Source organism: Mya arenaria, chromosome 9 (genome assembly GCF_026914265.1).
Source record: "Mya arenaria isolate MELC-2E11 chromosome 9, ASM2691426v1".
NCBI classification, from domain to species: domain Eukaryota; kingdom Metazoa; phylum Mollusca; class Bivalvia; order Myida; family Myidae; genus Mya; species Mya arenaria.
Genome location: NC_069130.1, coordinates 427,714 through 449,271, shown reverse-complemented (window position 1 = coordinate 449,271; position 21,558 = coordinate 427,714). Strand labels below are relative to the sequence as shown.

General features: G+C 34.6%; 2 protein-coding genes across 2 annotated transcripts in view; both read left to right on the top strand.

Moving 5' to 3' along the window:
- The first annotated feature begins 720 nt into the window (after nucleotides 1–720).
- LOC128202960 (mitochondrial coenzyme A diphosphatase NUDT8-like) lies at nucleotides 721–6,186 on the top strand. Its single transcript, XM_052904167.1, has 5 exons — nucleotides 721–1,328; nucleotides 1,571–1,706; nucleotides 1,864–1,941; nucleotides 2,407–2,494; nucleotides 4,766–6,186. Exons 1-5 carry the CDS (start codon nucleotides 1,036–1,038, stop codon nucleotides 4,897–4,899), a joined length of 729 nt encoding a protein of 242 aa, XP_052760127.1. The 5' UTR covers nucleotides 721–1,035; the 3' UTR covers nucleotides 4,900–6,186.
- Nucleotides 6,187–7,175: 989 nt separating this feature from the next.
- The window catches only part of LOC128203475 (dnaJ homolog subfamily C member 11-like), a 30,681-nt gene continuing 16,298 nt past the window's right edge, over nucleotides 7,176–21,558 (top strand). The window contains exons 1-7 of the mRNA XM_052904903.1: nucleotides 7,176–7,257; nucleotides 15,291–15,420; nucleotides 16,290–16,363; nucleotides 16,797–16,898; nucleotides 18,260–18,357; nucleotides 19,282–19,453; nucleotides 20,747–20,814. Of these exons, the coding sequence (XP_052760863.1) occupies nucleotides 7,180–7,257; nucleotides 15,291–15,420; nucleotides 16,290–16,363; nucleotides 16,797–16,898; nucleotides 18,260–18,357; nucleotides 19,282–19,453; nucleotides 20,747–20,814 (722 nt within the window). The 5' untranslated portion in view covers nucleotides 7,176–7,179. The remainder of the gene's footprint in view (nucleotides 7,258–15,290; nucleotides 15,421–16,289; nucleotides 16,364–16,796; nucleotides 16,899–18,259; nucleotides 18,358–19,281; nucleotides 19,454–20,746; nucleotides 20,815–21,558) is intronic.

The window sequence follows — 21,558 nt, the reverse complement described above, 5'->3', positions numbered from 1 at the left end:
TTATGAAGCTTTTTCAATTATTTGTTTAACAAAAAAATAATTCGTTAAAAATAACTGAATTATGAGTGGATTTCACGTCTCAAAAAGTGGATTTCACTTCGCTTTCCAATCTTTTTTCAAAATAGGTCTACAACTTTCTTATTTTTGGATCAATTTGGATAAAATTTTAAATATAAACACATTATGAAGCCCTTTCAATTATTTGTTTAACAAAAAAAAATTGTTACAACTAACTGAGTTATGAGTGGATTTCACGTCTCAAAAAGTGGATTTCACTTGTCAAAATGTGGATTTCACTTCAATTTCCGAAAAATTGTTATAACTTCTTCATTTCTTGAAATATTTCAATAAAATTTGAAATATAAACCCTTTATGAGGCACTTTCCAATATTATTACAATAAAAAATAATTATTAATTAAAATAACTGAGTTATGAGTGGATTTCACTTCTCGAAATCTGGATTTCACCTCGATTTCCGATCTATTTTCGAAAAAAATCGAAAAATTGTTCTTCTTCATTTTTTGACCAATTTCAATAAAATATATACCCTTTATGAGGCACTTTCCAATATTTATACAATAAAAAATAATTATGAATTAAAATAAATGAGTTCTGAGTGGATTTCACGTTATGAGTGGATTTCACGTGAAATCCACTGGATTCCTGTATCACCCTGTACCCCAAAAATTGTGCGGGTCATTATCTAGAACGGTGTGATAGTAAAATAACTACTTAGTCGGAACATTTTCAATCGGAGTCTATACATGTATTTAATTGACAATATAAAGTGTAATTGCAATATTTAAAAGCATTTATATGTACATTAGACATTCATGTACTCGTTGTTTTAAATAATAACCTATACATATTTAAAGGATCTGAAATATTTATTGGGTAACTTTACTGCGATTCGTCCTCAAACAGTTTCATCCCAATTTAACTCTCCAAGTTTGAGCATATGCTTCTGACTGCGTTGTCCATCATATTTATTGACTTATGACACTTAAAGCAATCGTTTTTTTCATAGCTTCGAAATGCAGAACGGAATTCGCAATTTCATAGTGCAAAAACATTTTAGAATTTGTTTGCATTTGTGCAAAAGGTACAAACATACAGTGGTTTTAGATGAAATGTTCAACGAGACCAACAAATTTCACGTTCAAACAAAGCTTCAGACATCACATCCCTTGCTTCGACCAGACAGTCAAAAGTATAAGGCCAAACGGCCAGCAGCAGTTCTTGTACCGATGTGTTATGTGAATGGTGAACCTTCCTTGCTGTTCATGATGAGATCCCAACATCTAAATAATCATAGAGGGGAAGTATGGTAATGCTACAAAAGATGGTACCCAGTATAACATTCTCTTTTGAATGTTTAAAAATTAAAATAGAGATATTTACCAATCATGTCAATTATACAATTCATGTGTAACTGTCCATTGCTTACAGTATTCTAAGTTTTAATTATCTCTGCCCTTTGGTCTTCATGAGGATGGCTCCACATGAACACATTTTGCTTATTAAGCCATCATTATGCTTTAAATACCATTACATTATTTTATTCGCCAGTTTTCCTGGAGGCATGCAGGACCCTAGTGACAAAGATACAGTCCACACTGCATTACGTGAGACCCATGAGGAGATTGGCATGTCTCAGGACCAGGTTGATGTCTGGGGCAATCTGTCAGGATCACCAACCAGCAGGGTATATACTGTAGATTGTATCAGTTTTGAATCATGTTGAAAACGTAAAAATATTCAATTGGCCAAAACTTTCAAATGATTAAAATTAATAATGAAAGTAGAGTAATAACAGAAACGCTTTATCCCCTTTGTGAAATAAGCAAATGAATCTATTGCAGACAGGAAACTGGGTGACTCCTGTCTTGGGGTTCTGTGGAGAAATTGACATCTCTCAGCTGAAGCTTAACCATAGAGAGGTGAACTTAAATTTATATAAATTAATATTAATCTGTAACACATTATTCATATTTATGTACATGAGGTGCATGTATTTGTAGCTTGCCTGTGTGATGGCGGCATCTTGCGGAGACTTGGCTCTTGCTATAGCTCTAAAACCGATGAAACTTGGTACACATGTTGCAAGAGACAAAATGCACAAGAATTACAAGAAGCAAGGCGCATTACTTGTTTTAATATTTGCCAAGTTATGCCTCTTGTTTGCCTGAAAAAACAACAACAAGATGAGTGTGAACATTTGGTCTACGTTCTGAGCTGTTTTTAGAGGCTTATGATATATGAAATGAAATCATAAATGGTAAATTGACTTTTATGGTTAAAAACAATTTGTCAATTTCCGATTCAAGCATTTAAACTCAAGTCATCAGAATCATACAACTAAAGTAGCTTTTATTTATTAAAAGATGCCTGGTTTTATTTTATAGGTAGAGGAAGTGTTTACAAGGTCGATATCTTCACTATGTCATCCCCCGTCAATACGCAGTACCCAATGGAGGTATCCTGGTAGTCAAGGTAACGTTTGTTTTACACATTTTGTTAATTTACATAGGTTTTAGCCAGGTTTGAAAAAAATAGGATGCTATGGGAGAAAAAGGGCACATTAAAAACATTATGAATTCCACAGAAAATGTAAGGAATTGTGCTTAGTTAAAGTAATATGTTAGGTTTCACTTGCAAAATGTGTCAGGTATATATGAATAAAAACAAAAGAGATATTTGAATATCTTATAATTATTTACATCTTCAAAGGCGAAGGGTGTCCAAGCTGGTCTCAATGAGGGCAGAATGGTGCTACTTAAAAGAACAGGGTGCAGCACCCTTCCATATCTCCTTAGCTAAAACCCTATTTACAAGAACATTTAATATCATAGATCAAACATTTTACAGAAACTTTACAGAAATTATTGAATCCTCACACTTGATAATTCTCTCTATATATATTATTTATTTTCGTTGAACCGTGAGTACCCTTATTTTATGCATAACTTTGTAAGTTTTTGATATTTTGGCTGTAACTATTTTTTCCTTTTGAGTAAACCGGCTAGTTGACATTTATAAAGTGAAAATAGCATGACCTAGTGTTATTATTTTCTTTTTCAGAGTTCAAATATATTTATTTACGTTGTCGAATGAAACCTAAAACATATAAAAGTATATGCTAACATAATCATACTATTGATAACACAAAATACAAAGACAATGGACAGTGATCGGTAAATATATAAAGGGAGACTTCGCGGTTAAATACATAAAACATTCTAAGAACTATGAGTAATAAACTTACCAGGCACGTCTAAATAATAATAAAATATGAAAGAATATTTCAGCTCAAAGATAAGAGCGAATATTAAATAAATGAGTTAAATATTTCAGCTCTAAGATAAAGAGCGAATATAGTAACAACTGTTACAATTGCAATCTTGACTTGTGTCGATGATGATTCAGAACGGAATGATATATGTGTATATATATATAAATAAGGGCGTGTGCAATGAAGCGGGAAAAAGGGGAAAAGGCATTATGAACCAATCAATCACTCTATAAATTTAGACAAACTCGCATAACCAGTATTCACGCTCTGACGCACTCGGACATAGACGGACATTGACGGACATAGACAGACAGTAACGCACAGAGGACAATAACCACGTAGCACAACACTAAACACGACGATACACAAACAATACAAAACAATATACGATATTGAACCATACCAAACACACAAACTGATAAATGCTGAAATATGCACCTTGCTACATATAATACATGGTAAACTACAGTGGGCAATAATTTGAACAGTTTCCTGTTTCTTTTTTAACTTAAATATTGGTCATTAAATTTAAAGTACCGTAGCAAACTTTGGAATTAATCAGTATAATAAAATATATATTGAAATCCTTGAATTGGTCATTTTTGTTGACAGTGTTTCCTCAAGTTCTTAAGATGCACTGTCCCCCTCAAGGAAGTTATATAATACAGCAAAGATTTACTTTCTTGCAATATAAAAGTCTGATACTATTTTATATGACGTCTGTTTGTTTTTTTCAACGCAAAAATGTTATGTGAAACTAACAAACTTCTGTTAGGCTGGTTTGTATTCAACATTATCCCAAAATGCAAACATAGGTCTGTGAACCTGGCCAAAGAAAATAAAGCCTGCCCCACTATTAGTATGAAACCTACCAATTTGCCAAAAAGGATGCTTTAGCAAGAAAATTCTTCAATACCAGTGCTATCTGGCAGTTGATGTTTGGTTTATGTTCATGAAAGTAAGTAAAATAATTCAATTTCAACAATTAAAAAAAGAAATGGCCTACATAAAATCTGTGAACTAGTCTCTTTAAAGCTGCATTGTCACAAATTGATAGTTTTTTTTATATTTTTGTCTCAGAATCAGCTTATTTTGGCATCAGTGCGTTCAATTCAGTCGAAAATTTGCTTTTTTTTCTTTAAGCCTTAGTAAAGCTTTAAGCCATAAAACATCAATTTTCTAACGCAAATATGTAAACTGCGATCTGCTCTTTTTTCAGCAGTCTTATATCACTGGTTTTCAGACATTTACACAAAAATTGGCACATTCCAAGACAAAAAATAAAAAAGATGCCAAAAATATAAATCTTTGAGGTTGCAGCATTAAATGACAACTCATGTTAGATCCTATATGCTTTCTTTTTATTCAAAAACTAAATTCTGCCTATCCACTTTTATTTTTTTTAAGTCCAGTTGAGAACCTTAGTGTTTATTTTCTTTTATGTAACAAATAATGAAATGTTTGTATTACAGGCTACACTTTGCCGGTCTACCTCGGAGGGAAGCCAGGACATCGCATATGGGGACTGACGGCAGTGATCGTTCACCAAGTGCTCACAATAATCGCTCCGGGACTCTACACATTTAAACTAAGACATCATAGATAACATATGTAATTGACATTACGCCTTATTACCTTGATATTAGTACTCATAACTGATAAATAAATGGCGGGATTTATAGTTACTGTAGTGGACAATCAAATGAACATGTCATGGACTTGGATATAATATATTTCTTTTGTCTTCTTCCTATTAAAGATGACTGTTACAGATTGTTTACTTTTAAAATGTTTTATTCCAAACGTGTTATATTTGAGAGAAAAAATCAGACCTGGCTAAAGTCTTTATTTCCATTTTTTCACACATTTGTTTAAAATAGAATGTATTTTTAGATTCATTCTACATTTTGCAATATTCTAACTATTGCAGTTTTTAAATCAGAAATATTTTGGAGAAAAAGAATTAGTGGAAACAATTTTGCCGTTCTCTCCTTTTAGTCATTTCATTGAAAAAATGAACATTCATCATAGGTTTACTCTTTGAAATATAATTCCAATGTTTTAGAGTCTATAGTGTTATAATTATTGAGGATGGTAAAAGTCAGATTTAAAGCTGCACTCTCACAGATTGAACGATTTGACAACTTTTTTATTTTTTGTCTTGGAACGGGCCAATTTTTGTGAAAATCCATGGAAACCAGTTAAATAAGACTGTTGACAAAAAATTAGATGTAGATTTTTGTAATTAAGTTAAAAAAAATGATGTTTTATGCATTTTTCTTAAACAGTTAGTCATGGTTTAGGCCATAAAACATTAATTTTCGAACGGAAATATGAAAATCTATGATCTGATTTTTTGTCAGAAATCTTATATCATTGGTTTGCAGATATTTACGCAAAAATTTGCCCTTTCCAAGACAAAAAATAAAAAAGTTGTAAAAGTGGTAAATCTTTGAGAGTCTCATACCCACACACATTGGCTGCATTATGGCTTGATCCTGCCATGACGCCATCACGACTTAAATTGTGTTTAAATGCCATAAGTGACATAGAAATGACAGCAATTCGCAGTCAAATCGAGACATTGGAATACTTTAAGAAACAGAGTGTGATGCAATCCTAGAGATCCGGGTGGGATAACCTAGCTATTTGCGAAGAGACGTCTTGGTTCTTTCACGTGCTCGGTGTAAATCAACGATGAACGAAAGACAACTTTCCTTGATTGAACCAGTTCTGAGTACACCATTCACTCAGTATTACCCTGTAACTTCAGAGCGCTAGGCAAGGGAGCTACTCGTACCATATTTTTACGTTTTTTGGTTTTCTGAGATTGGGGTTTGAGCCCAAAACATTCCACACCTTAAGCAAACACTACCATTGAGCTATCAGTGGGGGGGGGGGGGGGTATGGCTTATTAGAATGTAAGTGATATGTAAGTGATTCAATCATCAAGGGGTTTGAGTTTGTTGGGTTTGTTGGGGATGTTAAACAATCATCTGATACTCACAATAAATTGATCTATTCCGTTACTCTGTTTTCATCGATGTGTGCAGAGAAACAGATAGTGTCAGCCATGGGTAGTGACACTGTATTAATTGTAAAAATTGTTTAATTATTGCTATTTTAGTTTAAATATTGTTGCAAAATGCTATTGTGTTGTTATGTTTTCTTGATTTGTTTACATGCAATGAATGGTGTGTAATTGAATGGGTCTATTGTGGGTATCTGAGAATTACTGCTTGCTATTCACAATAATGCGATCATTTTGTTGATAAATGGTGCTGCTGCTGATGTGTATGATGGATGAATGTAAATGACCATGATGATGGTAATGAAGATGGTGAAGATGGTGGTGGTGGTGGTGTTGGTGATGATGATGGTGGTGGCAGTGGTGGTGGTTGTGGTGGTGACGACGACGACGATGATGATGATGATGATGATGATGATGATGATGGTGATGATGATGTTGATATGACGATGATGATGATGATGATGATGATGATGGTGGTGGTGGTGGTGGTGGTGGTGGTGGTGGTGGTGTTGGTGATGATGATGGTGGTGGCAGTGGTGGTGGTTGTGGTGGTGACGACGACGACGATGATGATGATGATGATGATGATGATGATGATGATGATGATGATGATGATGATGATATGATGATGATGATGATGATGATGATGATGATGATGATGATGATGATGATGATGCTGATGAGATGATGATGATGATGATGATGATGATGATGATGATGATGATATGATGATATGATGATGATAAAGGAGGAACTGCACTGATCGTGATGTAGATGTTGGTGTTAGCTGTTGATTTACCATGATTTTTTTAGTTGTCTAACAACGATGAAAAATTCGAATCAATTGTAACCAAAATGGCTGCGCCCTTGGACGACGAAGAGGACGCGCTTTTAAAAGAAGATTTTTACGCTCTTTTCAACGTATCGCGTGAGGTATGCAGGTTCTTTTTATCTTATCACATAATTGTGACTGATATCTCAGTTCCAACGATTGCTTGTCATCGGAGAACTGATGAACTTGCTACCAGTATGATTTTCTTACGCAATCTTGAACAGGTTGACTTTCGGCATAGCCGTGATAGTCAGGGCATACATAGAGTTGATCATACGTTGATAGGCCACAGTTGGTCTTAACAGTAGCATATCCCAAGGATTGCAGCTTTGATCCCCCTCCTCACCACTTAAAATAAATAAACATCTTCCAAGTTCCAGGTGCGACGTTTAATAAAGGTTCTGTTTGTTAGTGATATACACCAGTGCATGTTAAAGAAACATGTGAGCTCTAGCCACTGGACATCGAGCCTTATTGTCTATCTGATGCCACAACCTGAGGTGCAACCACTCCACATTTCCGCCGGTTGTTTAATAATCTCCAACACAGAACATTGCTATGCCGCAAGAATTGTCATAGAATACAGGTGTAATGGATTTTAACAGCTTTTAGCTATTTTTATATGCATGCTGTACAAAATTGTATAGTCATAAATGCAATATTGGTCCAGAGTTGGCCAAGCATGTTATTGGAAGTAGAAGAACCAGGGTTGTATGTACAATACCACATAACCATACAATACTGATTGAAGTATCAACAGTGAGTACAGTACACTCAACGAGTTAGACCCACTTTCCGTTTCCCTCCGCGGATTTTTGCTATCGCGGCCAACACAATGATTTTATCGACTGTCCGTGTTCCTCGGAGTTTGAATTTAAGGCCCTCGGAGGGTGATCAGTCGACCGAAGAATAACGAACTCGGCGTTCCTCGGAGGGGTTAACTCCGCGAAACTCTGCGGACACTAGATAAGAATCTACGCTAAAGTTATATTTATTTTATTAAAATTTTCAACCGATTACGACCGCTCCAGTAAATTGCTATTATTATTTTTCCTCTGCCTGTCAGATATTGTATTACTAATGGTTGTGTGTAACCTTGTTCTATACGGTGTTGTTTCATATAATAAAATGTCAGCCTCCATGTTAGTTGTTCATACATGACATGGTGTCAGAAGTCGACGAATTCTGTCCACATCGGAGGGGAACAGATTAAATCATCAAGGCCAAATAAAATCTAGTCCAAGCCCTATCAATCAAAACCGGTAATAGCCTATGATGGAGGGTTTACACGGTAGTGCGCCGATGATGAACTGGCAAAGTGCTGATCTTGTTTCGGCATGGAAAGACTTTTATACACATGTTAATTTCATGTTTAATGGGCCCTTGCAAGGGAAAAGTGACGAAGAAAAATCGACATATTTGATGATATGGGTAGGCCAACGGGGCAGAGAGGTGTATAGTACCTGGACTGCTATGGCAGGTGATGACAAGAAAAAGCCTGATGAGCTGAAAAAGAAGTTTGAGGAGTATGTTAAACCGAAGACAAACATCGTTTTCAACCGTTATAAGTTTCAATGTAGAGTACAGAATGACTCGGAATCCTGTGAGGAATATATTACTGATTTGAGAGTTCTAGCTGCAGATTGCAACTATGAGACACACTTGGATGACGCAATTCGAGATCGCATCGTATTTGGCATAAAGAACCAGAAAATAAGAGAGAAGTTAATTCAAGAGGGTTCAGGTTTGAAATTGGAGAAGGCAATAGACATTTGCAGGTCCTATGAAATTTCACAAAAACAGCTGAAAACAATGAATGCTGAAGATCAAAATGTACATGTCGTGAAACAACAGAAACAGGGCTCTCACTAGGCTGAAATTTTTGGGAGAAGTGACTTCTCCCTTCAGTCAATTTAGGGAGAAGTGGGGAGACTTTAGGGAGAAGTGATACTTTTCGTAACACCTGATACAAAAACTATGCCATACCACACACTAAGTTTACATTCACATTCAAATTAATTGCTATAACTATATAAATGTTCACAAATAATGTATCATTTTTGGCTCAGCAAAAGTGTATTTGTCAATGTCACATAGTTTATCTCCAAATTACATCTAAAATGAATCAAACACCAAGACAGCTAAGGATTTGAAACAATCAAAATGACCTTCTAAATGAACTGTCAATATAGTAGGGGGACGAATCTTATTTTGGTACGTTCGGGATGGGTACGAATGTCACATTCAGCTATGCTGTTATATGCTTGTCTCTGGCTAAATAATTTTCAATATGCTGACATTTAAGAACCAAATGACATTTAAATCACTGTTCTTGATGAAATTTTAACCAATACATAATGGGAGGTTGAAAAATATAACTCGAAAAAATGTTCTGACAAAATGGCGATCTCGCCGATTTTTTAAAGTCATCAACAGGAGAAAAATACTTAAGTAAACACTACATAAAGCAAAAAAGAAGATATTTTTGTGTTTACAAATATTTTTTTATCATTTCATTTTATCATGAACAGTTCACTTAAACCAATCAAATATTTGTTGATACGTCATGTTATTGATTTTCTTAGCGCCACCTTGCCGATGGCCCGAGATGGTTATGACCGTCTGCTTCAAAAGCAACAATGTTTAAAATGTCTTGCATTGTTTGTTCAATACATATATCAATTACTTTTTAACTTCTTAAATGCTTAACAAGATTTTTCATAATTATGTCGCCTTTTCAATCTGATTAAAACAAACTTATTTCATTTGATCAGGGACTTCTCAATGTACATTCTGATTGGTTGACCATCAATAGCTCCGCCTACTGGCGATGTTTTGGTAATTGGATGACACGGCCCAATTATCGGATTAGGAGATTACCTAATTTTATGAATGGCTAATTGCGGTGTTTTGACTAATGTGACAGTGGCCAAATACTCGCTGATTGACAGATTTTCAATGTGCTATTTTTTCGGCGAAGTCAATGTCGCTTTGATGATACAAATGGGCGAAGTCTGGGAATTTTAGGCGACCACTTCGCCCAAGTCGCCCCCTCGCGAGAGCCCTGAGAAACATTATAAACCACCAAATCAAGCCGCAAAGGGAAAAGTGCCACAGACGCAAAAAACACAGAATTTTCAGAAACCCTACAAACAATTTAATGCACCTCCAAGTAGTTGTGGTCGTTGCGGATACAGACACACGCAAAGTCAAACTTGTCCAGCGAAAGGGAAAACCTGCAAGAAATGTGGCAGAAAAGATCATTTCGCCAAAGTCTGTAGAACCAGAGCAGAAAGAAAAATTCATGAATTAGATGAAGATGATGATTATGACTTGGATGCCTTATTTGTTGGAATGCTTTCCACAAGTATGAAACAGAAGAAGGAAAGAAATGACACATTTACAGAGAATCTGTTAGTAAATGGTGTTACACTAAAATTTCAGCTAGACACAGGAGCAAGATGTAATGTGCTGACGAGAAGAGACTTTCAGGCACTGAAAATCAACGGACCTCTGAGAAAACAAGCTGCTGCTTTGAGATCATTTTCGGGGCATAGAATGGTTCCGGATGGAATGATAACATTGAACTTACAGTGTAAAGAAGAGACACATGCAGTTGAATTTTATGTAGTAGACACAAAGTCACAGTCAATTCTCAGTGGAGAAACAGCTGAAAGTATTGGGCTGATTAAAAGAATCTACCACATAGAAGATGAATATAGCACTCTGTTCCAGGGACTAGGATGTTTACCAAGAGAAGTGAAAATTGAAATTGACAAAAGTGCAAAACCAGTAGTACACCCACCGAGAAAAGTTCCGATAATGCTTAAGGACAAAGTAAAGGCAGAACTACTGAAAATGGAAAGACTTGGTGTAATAGTGAGACAAAAAGAGCCTACACCGTGGGTGAATAGCATGGTTACTGTTACAAAACCTGACAAGTCAGTGAGAATTTGTATTGACCCAAAAGACCTTAATAATGCCATACAAAGAGAACATTACCCTATGAAAACAATTGAGGAAGTTGTTGCAGAAATGCCAGAAGCAAAAGTATTTAGTACTATAGATGCAACCTCGGGATTTTGGCAACTTAAGTTAGATACTGAAAGTTCCCAGCTGACAACATTCAACACGCCATTTGGAAGATATAGATTCTTGCGTGCTCCGTTTGGGATAAAGTCAATCCCGGAAATATACCAAAGGACTATGACAGAAATGATTGAAGGCCTTGAAGGAGCTCAAGTGATTGTTGATGACATTTTAGTATGGGGTAGAGATGAAAAAGAACATGATGAAAGACTTTCAGCAGTGTTTAAAAGGGCTGAAGAGTGGAATCTGAAATTGAGTGAGAAGAAATATCAGTTTAGGAAAGATGAAGTAGAATATGTGGGTCACAAAATTACTAAAGAAGGGTTGAAGCTAGATCCAGAAAAGGTGCGAGCAGTACAAGAAATGAAACAACCAACAAATACAAAAGAATTACAAACATTCTTAGGGTTCATCACCTATCTTCAGAAGTTTCTTCCTAATATGTCACAAGTTAGTGCTCCATTGAGAAAGCTGTTAGAAAAGGACATAGCTTGGCATTGGGAAACAGAACAGAAAGATAGTTTTCAAGCATTGAAAAAGATGGCATCAGAAGCACCAGTATTGGCATTTTATAACAAAGATGAAACAGTAGTATTGAACGTTGATGCAAGTTCCTGTGGGCTCGGGGCAGTTCTACTACAAAACGAGAGACCTGTCGCATATGCCAGTAGAGCATTAAATAGTACAATGAAAAAGTATAGTCAGATTGAGAAAGAAGCTCTAGCGATAGTCTTCGGATGTAAGAAGTTTCATGATTACTTATATGGAACACATTTCATAGTTGAGTCAGATCACAAACCTCTTGAAAGTATCTTCAAGAAATCAATCACTGAAGCGCCACCACGAGTGCAAAGATTCGCAATCCCCTTGCAGAAGTATGACTTCAAGGTTGTGCATAAACCTGGAAAGACTATGCTGATCTCAGACACTTGTACTTACCTGAAACAAATGATGAGCTTGTTCCTGATCTATCAGTTAATGAAGTAGAGATGAAATTACTTCTATTGATGGCATATTGTACAAAGGGCAGAAAGTTATCATTCCTAAAGCACAAAGGAAACAGATGCTAATGGTTGTCCATGAAACACACATGGGAGTGGTCAAGTGCAAAGCCAGGGCTAGACAATTCATGTATTGGCCAGGAATGATGACAGAAATACAAGAAACTGTTGAAAAATGTGAAGTTTGTGCAATTAACGATAAGAAGATGAACAGAAAGGAAAGTATGATATCACATGACATGCCAGACAGACCATCAGCAAAGATAGGAGCTGATCTATTTGAACTGAAAGGCCAGCATTATTTACTAACTGTTGATTACTACTCCAAATGGCCGGAGGTAGAAAAGTTGGACAATTTATCCTCTGCAAATGTCATAGCTTACATAAAAAAGCAATTTGCTAGATTTGGTTATGCAGATGAGCTAGTAACAGACAATGGGCCACAGTTTAGTAGTGCTGAATTCAAAAGGTTTGCACAAGAATGCAATTTCAAGCATACTACTACAAGTCCACATTATAGTCAAGCAAATGGACAAACAGAAAGATATGTACAGACAGTTAAGAATCTGATCAAGAAAAGTGCCGACCCCAGCAAAGCGCTTTTGGACTACAGAAATACACCACTGGAAGGTATTAAACTTTTACCGGCACAAATGCATATTGGTCGACGACTCAAATCTTCATTACCAACAAGAACAGAACTCTTGAAACCGACATGTAAACCAAGAAGATTTACTGCAAAAGCATAGACAACGCCAGAAAACTCAGGCAGAATATTACAACAGACATAGTGGTGCGCCATTACAACCACTAAATAAAGGACAAAATGTTACCATTAGACATAATGGTAAAATACTACTTGGGAAAGTCATCAAGAAACATGAAGCTCCACGTTCTTACGTCGTCGAGACCAGCACAGGCAGGATTCTTCGCAGGAATAGACAACACTTGAAGCCTTCACGAGTACAGTTTCAACAAGTGAGTGATTCTACACAAGTCTACAGAGATCCGAAGAAACCAGTTCAGGGAGAAAATAGTGAAAATAGTGCTAATAAGTCAAGTGTTATAAGCTCTAGTCAAGAGAAAGTTAGTGAAGATGTAATAGTGCCAGAAGATGAGAGTGAGAATGAGAAAGCTAATCAGAGTAGTGTTGAAAGATCTAGTCAAAGTGAAGAAAAAGTCACAAGATCTGGAAGAAGTGTTAGAATGCCAGCCAAGTATGATGAATATGTGTGTAATCCAGGTGAATTGTTTGTGTAAATGTCATTATAATGCAAAATAAGTGTTAAAATAAAGTATAGTGAAATATATAATGAGTAAATATAGTGGATAAATCAGAAGAATTCATTATGTGCCAGAGAACAAGACCAGTAGTACAGAAGAAGAGTCAAGAGTCACAGCTTTGATTTTACTATTTTGTTTAAAAGTTTGTTTTAAAGATACATTATTATCATGATACACTTAAGTCTAATATTATAATGTATATTTTATGTGTATGCATGTACTTTTAAGATCAATACATTAACAATTGTTGATATTTAGATTTAAGGTATAAGTATACCATTATCATTCAAATAATATGAAAGTTAATTTTAAAACATGATATGACAGATAACTTGTTTGATTTGTATGAATGTGAAAGTGTATGTTTGAACTGTTTGAAAATAGGGGCTATGAGACATACTAAATTTATACGCATTGCTTTTATTCTATTGAGATACTTGAACATGAATGAATATGGAACTGTCTTTTCACTATGAACTTAGATTAGAAGTAATATCATTTAATGTCAAGATTGATACATTTATTTATGTAACCATGGTAACATTTCTTTAGAGAAGGGGAGATGTCAGATATTGTATTACTAATGGTTGTTCTAGACGGTGTTGTTTCATATAATAAAATGTCAGCCTCCATGTTAGTTGTTCGTACATGACACTGCCCGTTTTGCATGAAGTTAGCTTACCACAAGAATGCAGTCATATTTCACTAGTTGCACATTTATGTGGGGTGAATGCAAAAAGGTTCTAAGTGACATTAAATAAAGAAGCAGATAGAACCTTTTCACTTTCACCCATTGTCATGTATCCTATAAACATGTTTTTGCTAATGACTGATAAACACATTTCTTCCAAGAAATTCTAGGTTACACATTTTCGGAAAATCAGGACGTCAAACACGCGTTCAAAGTTCACAGCGCATGGTTTTGAAGGCCTTCTTGCCTCGTTTTCTGTGGAAAATTCCATGCAACGTCATAGCTATTTTTAACCACTTATAATAAATAGTATATTCTACATTGTATTGATCACACGCTTGACGTCAGAGGTCATGGTTCAGAATCGTGTCAATAGTTGGCTGCTTTATGATGCAATAACTTAGTGGATATACTTTAATGATTCAATGTTTATAATTCAAGACAATATTCAATTGGCATTTACGGACATAAATACATATTAAACGTTGGTACATGTAAGAATCTTTTACGCTTAACAATGTGGATAAGCATAAAAATAAATAACTTTTAAACAAGAATGATTTCTTGCTTATCTGATTAGACTCGAAGTTCCGCCGCGGGATCGTAAAATCGGACGATTCTCAGCACTATCGTTCATATTAAACTCGGCGGTAAGCCAGCCACTCGGAGGAACTCGGGGGGGATTTTAGCGAGGGCAACAGTTTTACCCTCGGAGGAAACCCGCGATCATCGACTTTATCCCTCGGAGTGAGCGAGGAAAGTGGGTGTAACTCGTTGAGTGTACTGTATTAATTTTGAAAGAAAAGAAATGTGACTGAAATGATTTTAAACGTTTTAAAGATTCATTGTAAATTTATATGATTTCAAGAAAGGAATCACTTTTGATAGTCACAATGCAATAGCCTAGAATGAAAGACAATTACAGTCCAAATTGGAAGATGATATGGAACAGATTGGTCGACCAACCAGGGCCGTATCGGATCCATTGACCTGGGTGGTATCATTTGGTAATATTGTTCTGGCTGTTTGGTCTTAATATTGACACTTGACATTTTTCTTTTATTATTAGGCAACAAAGGAAGAGATCAATGCTGCGTACAAACAGATGAGCCGGATCTATCACCCGGACAAACACCAAGATCCAGACAAAAAGAAAAATGCAGAAGTCATCTTCGATAAACTCAAAAAAGCGCATGAAGGTATCATTTGTATCATGTTTACGTCACTATGTAGAACAGTTGAGAACTGTATGCTTGACATTGCCGTTTTGTTCTCATAGATACATTACCAATTTATCTGTCTTATAAAGATAATTATATAGAAATAATATGAATTTTGATGTTTGTCTATTCAATTATGGAAAATAATGTTGTTTGTTAAATCCATTAACATAAATTTACACTATTGTGAATATTGAAAATGAAAAATATTATCAATCTTGATTTATTGTTGATCTTCAGCCAATTGTTTACAACTATAAATATTGCTGACAGCTGTATTTTGCCTTGTTCTCAGATTTAAGTGTTCTGATTTGGCCCAAAAAATATAATGCTTTGTTAGGTTTAAATCCTTTTCCGAAACAGGTACGGTTACAGTATGCTTTTTTTATTAGGCTTATGTTAGAAGAGTAATGAAGCTTTAAGTAGTAATGGTATAAAGCTCTCTGTTTTTAACAACATATTTCAAAACACACACTTAAAGTTATATTATTATTTTTTTAACCAATGGACTTTAAAAAAGGTAGGATTGGCAATCATTTTGCAGAAAACCAAAGAAAATAATCAGTTTTATACAATTGTTCAGAACTTTGTTTCAGTTAACAAACCCTGTTAACATCATTGTTGTTACTTTTAAAATCTTAACTGCTCTGTAAGTTAAATCGTACACGGGTACTCATGTGATCTGCAGTATTTCTGGCAAGACCTGAGACAACTGTTTCAATTGTACTTGTACTTCGATATAATAGCACATCATAAAATATTTCACATTTAAAATTTAACAGTGATGTCAATTACCGGTATCCTTTAAATAACATTCTGCCAATAATTATTTGATTTCTTTCTTGCAGTGCTTATGGATCAACGGAAAAGAACGATATATGATTTGTACGGAAAGTCAGGTCTTGAATCATATGGATTGGAGGTACTCACATATTTCTGTATCAGGCCATTTGAAATTATTCTATGGCGTACAGGCTTAAAAACTTACCAACCCAGAAAGAAATAATCAAAGTACCGTTGAACGCAAATTATCTTGCTCTCTTTAGTATTCACCAAAGAAAATCATAATTAGAGCATCATAAAATTATGCACATGGAAGTTTATACATCTAGAAAATAAAAAAGAATCCCTGTTTATCTCAAATAATTTTTTTATGAATTTCATCTTAAAATATTTTTATATATTTTTTTGTTTAATATAGATTCTGTTATGTGTCCTGGAATCTGTCTTTGTCTTTTACGCCTGGCACATCTTTTAGCTTTGTTAATACTAAAAGGTACCCTGATTGTAGCCTTTTTTCAATATTCTGTATAACATTAGATAATTATTCTAACAATTTGAGTAAAATGTTACAGGTGGTATCGAGAGTGAAAACTCCAGCAGAAATTATTGCTGAGTATGAGAGGATAAAGCGAGATGAAGAAGAAAAACGCCTGCAGAGACAGACTAACCCACAGGTACTGTTGGCTAATATTGTTTTGAAATTGTTCCATTTTCGGTATTGATCACCAAAGGTTGTACATTTCATTTAGATCAGTATTATTTATCATCTGTCATAACAAATTAAACATCCGTCCATGTTTCAACATCAAGGTCAATGCTAGCCTCTGAACATTGTCAGTTGTTCAGTTATGTCAGCCTTACTAATGATAGTGGTTCATTTCTGGTCCAAAATTAACATACATGTTTGAATTTCAAAATAATTGAGGATAAGAAAACAACAACCGTGGTTCTTAGCTTCAAAGTCCAAGTCACTTGCATGGCCAGGTTAAAGTCTCTGCAATTATTACTGTTTTCATTTTAATTTGCCGGTATCACATCTGGGATAGCTTTCAGTTTACGACGCTTATCAAGATTGAGGAACATTTGAGGAATTATTGAAACTGAATGAGCGTGCTTGATTACTGGTCAGAATCGTGGGGAAATCGTATTCAAATCATATTCAAACTTCCATAAATTCTTCCAAAACAGTGATACTTTATGGTGTTTAAGTTAGGGCTAGTGAAATTGGTTTTGGGACTAGTCAAATTTTCTATCTACACTGAGAGCTATCCCCCTCTTACAATGTATTTTCAAAGTTTAAAGTTGTCATAACAATTGTTTACTTCTGCACTGATTATGTATTGTCTTGCCTCTATAAATACTGAATATTTTCAAATAAAATTTCACATGGAAGCGGATAGGCTCCTGATCTAAAAATCGGTATGATAAAATAATAATGTACGTGACTGTACGCAAATATGCAGATGCGTAATGAAATTTTGACAGGTCGAAGTTTTTGTCATAGGCCTTAAAGAGAAAAATGATTAGTTTTTCCAATTTTGGAAAACCGCTCGTATGTTCAAGGGCTGTCGTATACTAAATGTGAAAACTCTTAAAGAAAACCCCTGAAAAACAGTGAAAAAATAATTTTGTTTTTTATAAAAAGCTCATTTTCTAAACAAGCAACATTGAAATATGACAGTGCATATTATGGCATTAGTCAAATTTAATTTTCCTATTTAATTTCCTTTCTTCTGTCATTGCAATTTTTACTACTTGCGAAAGTTTTAACAACTGGCAATTGTTTGTTTATTTTAGAACACGCTTTCGAGAAATTGAGTAAAACTATGACCTCGAGGAAATCATAAGGTTTCGATCATGATTTATGTATTTGGGACCAGCAATGGTGCAGGAGTCCTTGAGTTATTTTTATGAAAATAGAAGGAATAATGGTTGGGCTAAGCCTCGACCTCTACTGATTGCCAGTTCTCGAAACGACCGCCTGTTTAAACAATCACAGTTTTAATGTAATGCTTTTGCTACTTTTATTTTTCAGAGCACTTCAACAATATCAGTTGACGCGTCAAGTTTATTTGAGTCCAATGCATACGATTATGAGGATGATGATGATGATGAAGAGGATTATGATGTAATGTAAGAATTGAGTAGCAATACTGGGATGGTCTTTTAGCTCACCTGAGTACATAGTACTGAGCGGAGCTATTGTGATATGGTGATTGTCTATTGTCGGTTTTCGCATGTCTATCGTAAACTTCTTCCTTTAGACAACTTCTCCTCCTACACCAATTCAATTTCACAAACTTAACAGGAATGTTTCATGGATGGTCTTCTTCCTGATTCCTTCAATAAAATCAGTTCCATGCAGAATTCTGGTTGCCATGGCAACTGAAAGGATTCACTTTAAAAACCTTCTAAGAAACCATTGCCTGATTTCAACATAATTCTACAGAAATAGTCCTTGTTATACATAATTTGGAATTTCCTGAAGCAGAAGTATTTCGCAAAATTTAATTATTTCAAGAGAGGTACCACAAATTATCTGTATGATGGGTCTTAAGTGGTTTCCACCTTTTCTTCATATGCAATTTAGCTGTGATCACCCGGCTCATTCTTATTCATTAAGATTGTAATTCATGTCATCTAATCTACCTACATTCTATATATAGTCTAATGTCTTTCAACTGCCAAATATGTTTATGTGATTTTACTATAAGAATTATTTATTTGTTTCAAGTGTACATACTGAATATTATTATTTGCATGAACTGATGTGTGTGATATATTAGTTACATAAATTATGCTATTTATTTATAATGTCTGTCAAAAGCTATTCATAGCTTATGTTAAACTGTTGATGATAGTACCCGACAATAAATAAATATTGACTTGACTTGACTTGACTTGAACGATTACATAAATGTAATTAAATATGATATATGTTGTTATCAATTTATCACTAAACATTTTCTGAGAACAAGTTATAAAATGATTTACTGATAGGTGATAACATTCTTTAGAATTATATAAAAAACACAATCAATTTGCAACTGTTTCCAGTGACCTGACGGTGCCCGAGATCAATTCGATGACACTGTCCCAGTCTGTAGAATGTCCTCTAACCAGTCGAGATACGGGCACCCTAGCTTGGCAAGTGAACGCACAAGATGGCAGGGGCTCAGGAAACTTCAGGGCTTCATACAAACGATTTACAACCAAAGGAACTTTGGTGGTAAGATGCTTGAATATATTAGAGAAAAACTCATTCAGTAAATAGTGTGTATTGTTTTATGATCAGAGCAGAAAACAACAACACGTTTTCTGCAAATGGAATTCAAACATATGAAATCATAATGGAAAAAAACAGGTAATCTACCTTAATATAATAGTTACATTGCATTGAAATTATGGACCTTTCCAATAAAGGGTTATTAATATGAACTAATCATAATACATAAAGTATGGAGTTTTTCTATCTCACCTTTTTGTGAATGAGGCCTGGGTCGGTATTCAAAAAACATCTTAAGTCATTTCTTCCCTATTATAAAGTCCATTTCCAAGAAAATTATAGTCAAATTAAAAGAAAAGTATAAGTGTTTTTAACCTTTAGAATGTATTTTGAATCAGATCAGCGATGATAAGTTATTTCTGATATTATGAAGTAATTATATCATATTATAAGTGTGATACTTAACTTAAGAAAATGACTTAAAATGTGAAGTTCTTTTATGAATACCACCCCTGTGCTTTATTGTGAAAATTGTGAAAATAGGGACAAAATGCCTGAAATTGTATATTAACCATACTTTTTTCAAATAAGGAAGCAGAGCTAAGCCCCCTTATGATATTGGCTTCACAGAATTTTAAAGTGAGTTAGACTGCATTTAAACACGTCAGTTCTTGCTTACTTACCTTCTTTATTGTTCTTTTTGGGATTGTGAAAGGGGTGAAAAAAAACACTGTTGACCAGGCATTGGCAACTTGACCTGATCCAGGCTTATAGGGTTTTTTATGCGTGTAATCAGTGACAACAATATAGTGTTTAGACAATGCAACTTTGTTTAACAGTTCAAAAGTCATACATTTTCATGCGTTAGCAATAGTGAACAAATAAATATTCTAAATATAGATAATATTAATGAATAAAAGAAATGTTTTTTTGAAAAATGAAGTAATATCTTGACAAGTTTTCCTCTTTCACAGCATAATGTATGCATTAAAAAATGAAAACATGTATATTTGCTATTATATTAGGTATTTGGCTTTATTTTGTATTTTTCCTACAGTCAACTTTTTCACAATTTGCATGGCACAGGCAGTGAAAATAATTCAAAAGAATCACTGTGACACATGCCAATTGTAATATAAAAGGTTAGGCATTACTTGTTTAAGTCATTAAGGATTCTGAACTGTACAGGGTAGATGTAACGCAATGTTCAGATAGACTGAGTTACAGATGTCCTGTGCTGATCCCATGTTCTCATTTTTTTCTTTAATTACATTTTTAATTGTTTTTATTTTTCAGTCATCCGTAATGGTTGGTTCAAAGCAAGATGTATCATTTAAGTGGTCACACGTTTTCTTTAGAAGATGGTAAGTTAGCAAGTCTTTTTTATTTACATGTAATTGCAGGTATTAAATATTGCCATACCATTTTCTAGGACTTGTCGACTTGCATTCAGATAGTCTGTAAATCAAATTCGAAAGCAAAATATTGGCATGAAATTTACCTTGGCCATTGTGTGAGAACTGTTTGAGGTATTCTTATCAAATTAGGAACACATGTTGCCAGAGCAGTGATTTTTTTTGGTGCAATTTACTGCCTTCAAAAGGCTGTTTCCCCTTGCGAAAAACTGTCCATTTTTCCCAAAAATTTATATTTTTTCCCAATTTGATAAATGCAGACTATGTTAATGAATGAAAAAGCAAACAAAAGCTTGACAAGACTAACTCTTGCACAGCATAATTTATGTATAAAGAAGTGAAAACATGTATATTTTCCATTATATTAGCTATATTGGCCTAATTTTGTATTTTTCCAAAGTCGACTTTTTTTCCCAATTTGCAAGGCACAGGCGTTAAAATAATTTAAAAACAAATCACTGGAATGAGAACTGTTTGAGTTATTCTTTTCAAACTAGGTACCCATGTTGCCAGAGACAACATGTATTTGTTAGGCAAGGCCCATACTTGTGGGTGTTCACTCCACTGCGCATTTGTTAGTTCAACATTATAACCATGATAAGACTAATGTTTCGAAATAAAATAATGAAAAAGTTAAAAAGGCTGTCTGAGCTTTTCATGTGTCCATGTTTCAGAGCCTGCAAAAGTATTGCA